We start from the raw sequence: 12487 nt of genomic DNA, 5'->3' as shown, positions 1-12487 counted from the left end.
ACCACTACACCACTCATATTAAAACAAGTACCTTGTAAATAATCTTAATTGAGGTATTATTTACACACCCACCACAGCCTGCTGGAAAATTCAATTTGAACTAATTGTTAGGTTCTGAAAATCAGCGTATTTAAAATGGTCTGAATCTTTGTCAGAACTTCACACACCGGTTGCCATTCTCCTTTATGCCACGATGGAGGACAATCAAACTGATTGCAGGCCTGGACTTCGGCGGGCTTTGGACCTGAACACTCCTCGACAGCAACTCTGATGGACTCCTCGGTGAGGTGTGACACCACGCGACGGCAGAAAACCTCCCTCGATTGTATCCCAACTCCACAAGTAGCACTGCATTGGCTCCACGATGTTGTGCCCCATCTGAGAAAAAGAAAAAAAGATTGACTTGGATCATACCTGAGAACAAAATAACAACCAATGCATGGAGTTAGTTGATGAAGGTTCCATTAACTCAGATTTGTTTGAATAGATTGTTGATTATTTGTGATGGAAGATCTAATCAACCACAGACCTGGAATGAAATAAAAACCTGGGTGATGCTGTTGGCCAAGAATCTGCTAGGTTTTACCTCGTGAGGACTGTTCAAATTCTCTGTAGGTAATAAAAAAGATGAAGGTCAAAACTGACGTCACATTTGGCTGTCCAAGACAATCTCAGTTGATTCTTTTAAAATAGCCTGATAAATCTCTGTAATTTACTCATGAACAACCCCACCCCCTTACCCACATTTCTAAACCATGTGCAGCTGCTCAGAGAAAGAAAAAGTTCAGTGACTAAATGTTGCATTTTTTCAGACCAGTGGTCATATCTTGACTTCTCAATGGCTGACTAATTATTCTTGATCAGTCCTCACAAGTTCCTTTGTAACATATGATCTGAGAAGAAATGTAACATCCTGAGATGTGGATAAGAAAATGTGATTAAACAGAGTCAAATGATGATCATGCAGAAATTACAGTCGTATAAATTAGCAGCTGATTTCTAAGTTTTGGAACTATCAGAGATTGAATCATCTGGGTCTGTATTCACTGGAGTTTTGAAGAGTTAGAGGAGATTGCATCGAGATGTATTAATGTACAGACTAGAAGTGGGAGATTGTTTCCCCTGAGTAGATTGTCTAGAACAAGGGATCACAGTATCAAGGTACTGGGTAAGCAGTATCATGAAGAATCCCACTCACCCTGCTTATGAACTGTTTTTCTCTCTCTCATCAGGGAGGAAGCTAAGCAGTGTCCACGCCAGGACCACTAGACTCAAAATCGGTTAATTCCCCCAAGCCGTTAGGCTGATCAACACCCCCACCCATTAACCCACCCCACCAGCACATACACATCAGCCACTCCTCTCCACAGCATCTTTCATCCCCTACGCACTGCCACTTTGTGCTTACATATCTACACCTCATTCCTACACTAACAATCGCTGCCCTATTGTATCTTCATGTGCCCCGTTGCTACGAAGAAGAGCTCCCCTTGCCAAGAGTCACTTTGTCACTGAATTAGCTCCTGTCATAGTCACCTTATGCACAGCTACACTGGACCTAGTTTCATTTTACATACTGCACATAGAAACAGTCTATGTATATAATCTCATTATATGTATATAAGGCCACACAAACAGCTACTGGTACATTGTGTTTTGTAGGATTGCTTTTACATTTATATTTATTGTGTTTCTTTATCATATTTATTATGCTTATTGTGTATTTTATGCCACATCAGATCTGGAGTAACAATCACTTCATTCTCCTCTACACTTGTGTATTGAAGAATGACAATAAACTGTTTTAAATCTTGAAGACCTGTAGGCTTGAAATGAGCAGATTTTTTGTTCCCAGAAGGCAGTAAATTTGCGGAAATTCCTCCATAGAAATGCTGTGGTGGCCAAGTTGCTGAATGCAGGCTGTCCTTGGCTAATAAGAAAGTTCTATTGCTACAGATGTCCTGAAGTTGATTCTGTCCCTAATTTGGAAAAGTCACAAAATGATAACTATACATCCACAGCATTGAAATGAATGGCATGAAAATTGTGTAAGATTAATAAGAAACAACAGGTATTGTAAGTGGAGAGAGAAAAAAGATAATGACTCTGCTGTTTGTAGGAATGCACCATACATTATGTTGGACTTTTTAAATTAATAATTTTAGGGAAGTCATTCAAATATAGGGGTGCCTGTAGGTCAGCTGCTTGTGCAGGGGTGGATTGTATATTTACATACAATAGGTTTTCAGTTGCAAGAGGCATCAAGTGGTATGTGGAGAGATCAGGAATTGAGAAAGACAGGATTAGTCATGACGAGGTCTGTATGGCCTAATCATGTTCCTATGTTTTTGTTTATTTGCTTTCACCTTTCTGAAAATAATTCCTAAATGTGGTTCTCTTGAAAAATCTTACATTATTCTACACTAATTTTCTAAAAATATGGCAAAGCCATTATCGCAAGGGATTTTAATAATATTCTCATATATAGTGGAAAAATCTCCAGACCTAAGATTCCATCAAGGTAATTTAGTAAATTAATCATACATATAGTTCCACTCTACATTTAATAGTAATGCCAGAAGCAAAGACTGCGCAGAAACCCGATGTTGTCTTGATGGTGGAAGTATAATATATGGCCTTCAGTGATTATCAACAACTTTCAAATTAGGTAACTTACATTTGCATTCACAAACATAATACCACAAAAACATCAGCATAAATGATAACCCAGTTAAAGATTTGCTTCTTAAATATGCTATGCTCTGTACTGCAATGAGCTGATTATAACTAGAGTGCAACAAAGTCTGAACTATAAATTGTCCATGCATTGTTTTACTTAATGTATATGTCACAACTTGAATATGACAGAAAATAACGGAATTGCACATCTGGTCTGACAGGATGTGTGATATAAGAAAGACTTTCAGGTCTGAACAGTCAGAACTGCTTCAATCTCCACAGATACTGCCTGACCTGCTCAGTCTATCCAGCATTTTCCATATAGATATTCAGCAGAGATACTGCTTTGCTTTCAATGCAAGAGCTTTGCTAATGCTGAGAGAACACAGATTCTACCACCTGGTGTCTCTCTGTTATACAAAATTGCCGCTTGGTAGTTGGTGTGCGTCAGGCTAAAGGCAGCAGTAACATAACTCCGGTCCTGCCAACTGTAGCAATACACTTGCAATTAATTTAGTTTGATTTATTGATAATGAAATAATGAATTCACTACTGAGGGAGGGAAAGATATTGGCTCTGTCCATGGCTCCAGGGACTTTTGAATTGAACGCTCCTGTGAAATCACATTAAAATAGAAGCATTATTTTAAAATAATTTATTAACTGTTCAGGACACAGACGTTTCTCGCAAGGCTAGCATTCTTGCCCATTGTTAGCTGTCCTTGAATAGACAGTGGAGAGCAGTCTTCTTAAACCTCTATCCATCTGATGTAGGTGCTGCCTCAATTGTGAAGCGAGTTCCAGTATTTTGATCTGGTAATGATGAAGGAATGGAATATATTTTTCAAAGGGGAGGGGAGGGTGCCGTATGACTCAGAGGAGAACCTGCAGATAGTGGATTTCTTCTTGAATGCTGCCTTGTTCATCTCAGTGGCAAAGGTATTGATAGAGTAGCTAGTGGAGTAACTGCATGGATTTTATTGATGGTACACCGCACAGCTGCTGTATGGTGATGGTGGTGAGCCACAAATATTTTGGACAGTGGATTGGATGCTGGTCAACTGCGCTACTTTGTTCTGGACAGTGTCACAGGCTTTACGTGCTACTGAAGCGGTATGCATCCAGAAAAACTGTTCCAAATCACTCCTGCCTGCTAGCAAAGCTTTGCAAGTCGGGAGGTGAGTGATATGCCACAGAATAATCAGCCTCTTGATATGATAGTCATGTGGCTGGTAGGAATTACAGCCTGCAGTGTTGGTTCTGGAAGGACAGTGCACTGGAGATGATACCATGAATTTTTGGTCAATGATGACCACTAGGATATTGAGGGGTTCTATAGGGGTTACTTCATCTGTTGAGAAATTGCAAATGGAGCAGGAGATTGTGCAAGTACACTGGAGAACAATTTTTTTCTAAAGTGTTGCTTCCTCAGAATGTTTTTTTGTTTGTTTGTGATAGACCACTTGAAGCTGAACACAAATAAATTTCAGACTACTGGCATCGCATAGGAATTTGCAGAAACAAGTACAGGGTAATTAACTTTTTCAAAAAAAAAGTGTTTAATTGCATAACGGTGCTGACGCTCTGCAATTTTTCAACTACGATAAAAACATTTTATTGATGACTTTCATTTGTACTCAGTGTTTGAGGCTTCTCATTTAAATGTCTAACAATAATCATCCAGCGTTGATGTGTCTCAGTTGCTCTGATAGTATTTCTCCACAACTGCAATGTCACGGTGAAACCTTTCACCATGCTCATCACTGACAGCGCCAAGATTTGCAGGGAAGAAGTCTAAATGGGAATGCAGAAAATGAATCTTCAGTTACATGTTGCACTTCATGGTTTTGCATGCTTGAAGAATGTTGTCTACAAGCTACATGTAGTTTGGTGCTCTGTAAATATTCAGAAAAAATTTAGCAACATCCTTGAATGCCCTCTATGCGATTTTCTCTGGTCCCACTAGGAGTTCTTCGAGTTGCCTGTCATTGATGACCAATTTGATTTGTGGACCAACAAAAATGCTTTCCTTAATCTTGGCATCAGTTATTCTGCGAAACATCTGTCTCAAGTATCGAAATCCTTCACCTTATTTGGTCATCGCTTTCACTAAGTTTTTCATAAGCTGCCCTTGTGAGTTTTAATTCAATGCATATAAAATATGTAAGCTTTCTCACTCCTCTGAGCTGATGCACATCAGTAATAGCAAGACGAATGCATGCCACAGGTCAGCAGAGGGAAAGCTTTATAAAAAGGGAGGGGGGTTAAGACAATGTTGGGAAAAGGGGAAGGAAGCAGGAAGCACCAGGGAGATATTCTGCAATAATCAATAAACTAATTGCTTGGAATCAAATGCCTTGTCTGTTGTCTCAGGGCTGGGTGTGTCCGCACCCACACAACTCCCCATCCCTGCCACTCCTTCTCTGCCATCTCCTAACACCCCTCCAGCAAAACTCCACCCTTGCCATTCTCAAAATCCTTTGCTCCCACCAGATTTACAAACTCGCTCTCTGCCCCACGTTGGTTAGCCATTATTCAAATCAGCAAATGGATCAAAATTTGAAAGTGCAGAATTTAGATAGGAAAATGCAGATCGTCTGTGAAGCTACTATTTTTACTGAGCCCACTTTCCTAGCTTGAAATTTCATATGCAGGTTTCAAACTTCTGCGACATACATAGTATTAGATAACACATTTCTACACTGCTGGCTCCTGGAGCTGCCGTTCATGGGAGAGGGTAATTATCCAAACTAATGTAGCAACTACAGTTTCAAATGTTCCCTCCTGTTCGTAATGTACAACAATGTACAATACTGTGCAAAGGTCTCAAATATATACATATATATATCTCAATGAGAGACAGACAGCGAGTTTGTAAATCTGGTGGGTGCAAAGGATTTTGGGAATGGCAAGAGTGGAGCTCTGCGGAAGGGGTGTTAGTAGATGGCAGAGAAGGAGTGCCAGGGATGGGGAATTGCGTGGGTGTAGACACATCCAGCCCTGAGATATCAGGCAAGGCATTTGATTCCAAACAATTGGTTTATTGATCATTACAGAATGTCTCCTTGGTGCTTACTGCTCCCTCCCTCTTTGTTCCCCTTTTCGCAACTATGTTTCCCTTCTTCCTGCCCCTTCCCACTCTCAGTCCCCGACAAAGACCCAGAATCAGATTTATCATCACTCACGTCATGATTATTTTTGCAGCACCAGTACAGTGCAATAAATAAAATTACTACAGTACTGTGCAAAAGTCTGAGGCACCCTAGCTATGAACATGTACTAAGACTTTTGCACAGTACTGTACATTCACCACCTTTGAAGGCAGTAGTGAGGTTGAGTCTGATATGAATCTCCTGGAAGAACTCAGTTGGTCAGTCAGCATCTGTGGGAGGAAAGGAATTGTCAATGCAGAGTTTCAACCCGAAATGTCACCAATTCCTTTCCTCCCACAGATGCTGCTCGATGCATTGCATTCCTCCAGTAGATTATTGATTCAGATTCCAGCTTCTGCAATTCCTTCTGTTAATAATATAATGTATTTTTCTTGATTCCTTCACAAGCAGAGTGCAATCAATCTCTTTCTTTCCCAAGCTCACCCCAATGCCCCCACCCTTGTCCAAACTCATTCACCGACTCACCCTCCCAGATCATCAAAACCTCACTGACCTCGCTGGGGAGAATTTCAAGTCAAGTCAAGTCACTTTTTAGAGTCATTTCGACCATAACTGCTGGTACAGTACACAGTAAAAACGAGACAACGTTTTTCAGGACCATGGTGCTACATGAACAATACAAAAACTACACTGAACTACATGTAAAAACAACACAAAAACTACACTAGACTACAGACCTACCGAGGACTGCGTAAAGTGCACAACACAGTGCAGGCATTACAATAAATAATAAACAAGACAATAGGCACAGTAGAGGGCAGGAGGTTGGTGTCAGTCTAGGCTCTGGGTATTGAGGAGTCTGATGACTTGAGGGAAGAAACTGTTACACAGTCTGGTCGTGAGAGCCCAAATACTTTGGTGCCTTTTGCCAGATGGCAGGAGGGAGAAGAGTTTGTATGAAGGATGTGTGGAGTCCTTCATAATGCTGTTTGCTTTATGGATGCAGTGTGCAATGTAAATGTCTCTAATGGCAGGAAGAGAGACCCCGATGATCTTTCCAAAGATGGCTAGCAGCAGTTCAAATACAGTTACTTTCCCGCCTGCCTAAATGTGCCTCCTCCCCCAGCAAGGAGCAATGCCCATCCTTGGGTACAAGTGGAGACATGCACTTCATTTCAAATCATTAATCTGACTCTTCACATTAGATTTTGGCACACCTGCTGATTAGTCATAAGGTTTTGATCTTAAATTCTTAATACAACTCAGCAGTGTCCATGAGGGCAAGGACAAAGTAAAACACTTCTTACATTTTATCTACTGGATAATTAAGAAAGTATTTCAGCTGCCATAACCAGTTGTAATTTTGACTCAAAGTGACTTATTTACGCAAGTTAAAAACTAAATATACTTAGCCACACATACTGATGAAAAACTGAAAGTTCTTTAAGAAAGAAGTAAATTTATTTTAAGATACATTGAAATAAAAGGATTTAATTGAAGCATTAAGTACAATTACATTAAATTAATTTAATTGGACTTTATGTGTTTAATTAAATCTTCTCACGTAACTTTTCAAACCAGATGGGTTGCCCAGTTGAAATAAATGAGACAGTTGGCATAAAGTTGAGAGTTTGGAATGCAAAGTGCATCCAGTCAATGAGCTCAGCTTGTCTGTGTTCCACAGCACAGTGGTTTAGCAAATGAGCCAGCATCCAGCCTCAAGCTTGTTCCTGACTTGTACGGAATCACTGGAGCTCATTCCAGCCCATGATCTTGACAGTAATGAGGATACACAGCATAATGAGCATGCAGACTGGTTGTGGTTGCAAGTGTTCATATGTCAATGCATTTGTTCACAACTTTCAGATTAAAAGTTTACTGTGCATGCCAAGGACACATCTTGGACACCAGCCGATGATTCTGTGAGCATTATCAGTAGGTTGACACAGGACAAAATATTATTCCTAAATAACTACAGATTGAGTCATGTTGGGAAGATAGTCTGTCTAATATCTCTGGCAAGGTCAAACGTTCCAAGTTACAAACATCAGAACACCATTCCTCAGACTTTCAGAATACCAAACACAATGGTTTAGATTTGGTCCCAGAACAATGCAATCATTTACATTAAATTTTGTAAAAAATGCTTTCTAAGTGTAGATCTGAGGCAATGATGTGTCTTCAAATTGAATGGCACTTTCAGTCAAAGTAAGCACAAGTGGTTGCAAAGCTTCTGAGTTTGGTAGGTCATTGATCCAAGATGAGGAGAAGTTGAGAGACCTGGGGCAGATCATGATGTATTCTGGGGCAGGCTTCAGGGGCCGACTGCTGCTCCTACTTTTTGTGCTCTTTCTCTTATGGGTTACCTCTCCTATATGACAGATTATCATTTCCCATGTACATCAGATTAGTATCTGGCTTTAGGCAAACAAAAAGATTTTTATTTATTTACTCTGGGATGTGGATAAAGTTGTCAATACCAGTATTTACTACTTAGCTCTAAGTATTCTCAAGGAGTATGAAGTGAGGTGACCCGTTGGATAGCTGTAGTCCCTATGTGCTCTTAAAAGGGGTTTGAGAATGAGAAGCGTTGAGATTTTGGACCTACAGTGAATAAGAATCAGAAACAGAATGCATCCTGAAGGATAACAGGGAAGTGCTCGCATTCCAAAGGGACTTGTGTTTACAGAGTAGCCAAAAGGCGCACTGTGGGATGATGCTGCTCGTTACTGCTAAAAATCATGAATTCAGTTAAAAATAAATTACTGCTATTCAATAGCTGAGGTAACACCAGAGGGAAATCCACAAACGTTCATGAGAGGCTGATCCACTGTCAAAAAGTATTTTGTTACTCCAACTAATTTATTTAGACGGCCACAATCAATCAAGAAATTTATTTCCACGGCAAAACAATAAATCTAAAGTTCAAAGTTAAAATTTATTATCGAAGTACTGTATATATACCATATGCAACCTTGGGGTTCATTTACTTGCAGCACTCACAAAACAAAAAAACACAATGGATCCCACTGAAAAGCACACACAACAGGATTGCCACACAAGCGGACAAATTGTAAAAATAAGAGTCAACAAAAACACATGGAACATGAAGTGCAGGGGCTTAGAGTAGGTCTCCAGGCTGCGGAGCCTGTTCAGTGCTGAGGCAAATGAAACCCGTCCAGGAGCCCGATGGATCCAGGGCAACAACTGCTCCCAAACTTGGCAGTGTGTGGCGGGGTGGGGTGGTGCAAGACTCCTGGTCCTCCTGCCCGACAGCAGTAGCAAGAGGAGAGCGAGACTGGTCAAACAGTGCTGAGCACCTGTTCGCTTTCTGCTCTCATCCTCGTCGATTTTAATCTTGCTCAGTGCTTTAATCGGCACAGAGTAATGGAACCAACTATGTTTGTCTTCTGCCATCAGGCTTCAAAGCAGCATCTGCCCCCAGCAATGACCGCTTTGGCTGTACCTACTCTCTTAAGAGTCTAGTTTGCCGGATTCCTCATGAGATCATTTAACGGTTCAAAAGTACATCCTTAAGAGGGAAATTACAAGCTGTAGACTGGAGCGATCACACTTCAAAAGTGTATCTACTAGAGGATCTAGTGACATATGCAAAATGCTGAAGGAACTCAGGAGGCTAGGCAGCATCTATGGAAAAGAGTAAATAGTCAACATTTCAGGCTGAGACCCTTCTTCAGGACTGGAAAGAATGGAAAGAGTTCACAGTAAGAAGGTGAGGGGAAGGGATCTGGGTCCTCATAATTCCCTCTGACCTTCCCCTCTCTCAGGCAGAATGTTGTCTTCAGTAAGGGCCTCACCTTTGCCCCACTGCACACACCCCTCAGTGAGTTCCGTACCTGCCATGATGCTGAACGTTTCTTCTGTCACCTCTGTCTCTGTGCCTACCTCTTTGGCAAGGAATCTCCACCTCTCACCATTGACTCCTTCTCCCACTTCAACCCTCCTCCTCTTCCTGGGCACCTCACTCTGGTCTTCTTCCCACTCTGGATCTTTTTATCACTAACTGCCAACGAGACATCAACCAGCTCGACTTTGACAGTTCTCTCTCTAATTCTAACCTTACTCCCTCCGAACACGTGGTTCTCCACTCTCTCTGCACTTATCCCAACTTCACTATCAAACACGCAGATAAGGGGGTACTGTAGTAGTCCAGCAGACTGACCTCTACCTCGCTGAGGACAGACAGCAACTCTCAGACACCTCCCCTTACTTACCCCTTGAACAGGATCACACTAAGGAGCACCAGGCCATTGTTTCTCACACCATCACCAACCTTATCGACTCTGGTGATCTCCCATCCACTGCCACCAACCTCATAGTTCCCTTACCCCGCAGTTTCTACCTCCTAGCCGAGATCCACAAACCTGACTGTCCAAATGGACCCATTGTTTCTGCCTGCTCCTGCCCCAATGAACTTGTGTCTATATACCTCAAATCTGTTTTATTGCCCCTTGTTCAGTCCCTTGCTACCTACATCCATAACACTCCACAAGCTCTTGATTTTTAAATGAATTTAAGTTCCCTGGCCCCGATCGTCTCATTTTCACCAAGGATATCCTGACCCTATACACCTCCATCCCCCATCAGGCGGGCCTTAAAGCTCTCAGCTTCTTTCTGGACAAGAGACCCAACCAGTTCCCCTCCACCACCACTCTCCTCCATCTGCTGGAACTGATTCTCACCCTCAATCATTTCTCCTTCAGCTCCTCACACTTCCTTCAAACCAAAGGTGTAGCCATGGGTAGTCACATAGATCCCAGCTATACCTGCCTTTTTGTCAACTAGATGGAACATTCCATGCCTACACTGGTATCACTCCCCAGCTCTTCCTAAGCTACATTAATAACTGCATTGGTGCTGCTTCCTGTACCCATGCTGAGCTCGTCCAACTTTGCCTCCAACTTCCACCCTGCCCTCAAATTTATTTGGTCCATTTCAGAACCCTCTCTCTCTTATCTCAATCTGTTGGAGTATCTAGTAACTTTGTGACCTGTCTGAAAAATGTTGTCGTTGGTCACCAGCGCCATCTTGCTAATTTTAATTTTTAAAACAGTTACTTCTTTTATTGCAATCCTGCATTATACAGGAACAATGTCAGAAAGCTGCTGGAGTTCTGAAGTAAAAGTGGGAAAAGCTTAATGTATTAATCAGATTAGGCAACTAGTGTGGAAAGAGAAAACAAAATTGTGTGTTATGTAATATTTTTTCTCTTTCCAGTGATACTGCCTGACCTGCTAGGTATTTCCAATATTTTCTGTTTTTATTTTAAGTTCACAATTGACTTTACTGCACTTGGACCGTCCTTAGGTTCTGTGAAGTGTTAATACAATCGGTTCTTTTCTACATTCAGATCAAATCCTTTGATAATATTCTATTGAAGCCAAGTGCAATGGAAGTACTTCAAAAATAAGCAACTGAGCTTTAATGTCAGGCATGGCAGAAAATCTAGCCAACAGCTACAACTCAATAAAGTAAAACTTCTCATGAACGGAATACCAGATTTTGGAATATCAGCTATCAGACCATACTATAAATAAATAATTTACTAAGCTGTCAGTCATGCAAGGTTCAAAGCTTTAGGCTGGCTTCATTTATCCATTTTACACATTACCACAGAGGTGTCTGAGCTAGCCCCTGGCTCCTCCACACATCCAAAAGGCAAGTTATTTTGGTTTCTATCAATCATACATAAACCAACAGTAACAGTTCGGTAAAACTATGATCAGTAAAACTCTACAATCAATACCTGTGATCCTATTGCATGTTCACACTGTCTCACTTCCAATGCTACAAACTGACATTGCATTATAAACAATGCACAAAGCCAGACTTTTGCATCATACACTATCTAAAGAGCTGGAATTAGTATAACCAGATAATAATCCTTTGCAGCATAGATATTAAAGAGAATGATATTGCATACTTACATAATTTACTTTGATTAAAATCCATTTCACAATGGTTCCCATTAGAAGTCAGTGCCAATCTATGAAATCTGTGAAGTTAAATGTCAAGTCGGAGCCATAGAGTTGTACACCACAGAAACTGACCCCTCAGTTCTCTGCATCCACGCTAACCATCATGCCTAACTATATCGATTACTTGCTTGTATTATTTCAATATCCTTCTATGCTCTGCTTATTCAAGTAACTCTGAATATGGACTTCAGCAAGACATTTGACAAGGTACCCCATGCAAGGCTTATTGAGAAAATAAGGAGGCATGGGATCCAAGGGGACATTGCTTTGTGGATCCAGAACTGGCTTGCCCACAGAAGGCAAAGAGTGGTTGTAGATGGGTCACATTCTGCATGGAGGTCGGTCACCAGTGGAGTGCCTCAGGGATCACCCCTACTCTTCATGATTTTTATGAATGACCTGGATGAAGAGGTGGACGGATTGGTTAGTAAACTTGCTGATGATACACAGGTTGGGGGTGTTGTGGACAGTACGGACGGCTGTCAGAGGTTACAGTGGGACATTGATAGGATGCAAAACTGGGCTGAGAAGTGGCAGATGGAGTTCAACCCAGATAAGTGTGAGGTGGTTCATTTTGGTAGGTCAAATATGATGGCAGAATATAGTATTAATGGTAAAACTCTTGGCAGTGTGGAGGATCAGAGGGATCTTGGCGTCCAAGTCCATAGGACACTCAAAGCTGCTATGCAGGTTGACT

General features: G+C 41.3%; 1 protein-coding gene across 7 annotated transcripts in view; it reads right to left on the bottom strand.

The window, feature by feature from the left end:
* adamtsl3 (ADAMTS-like 3) overlaps positions 1 to 12487 on the bottom strand; it is a 776875-nt gene that overhangs the window by 149067 nt on the left and 615321 nt on the right. For all 7 annotated transcript variants that reach the window (XM_072278334.1, XM_072278335.1, XM_072278336.1 and 4 more), the window contains one exon: positions 168 to 378. In XM_072278334.1, the coding sequence (XP_072134435.1) occupies positions 168 to 378 (211 nt within the window). The remainder of the gene's footprint in view (positions 1 to 167; positions 379 to 12487) is intronic.

The sequence above is a fragment of the Mobula birostris genome, chromosome 14, assembly GCF_030028105.1.
Source record: "Mobula birostris isolate sMobBir1 chromosome 14, sMobBir1.hap1, whole genome shotgun sequence".
Lineage (NCBI taxonomy): Eukaryota > Metazoa > Chordata > Chondrichthyes > Myliobatiformes > Myliobatidae > Mobula > Mobula birostris.
This window is presented reverse-complemented; position numbering and strand designations above follow the sequence as displayed.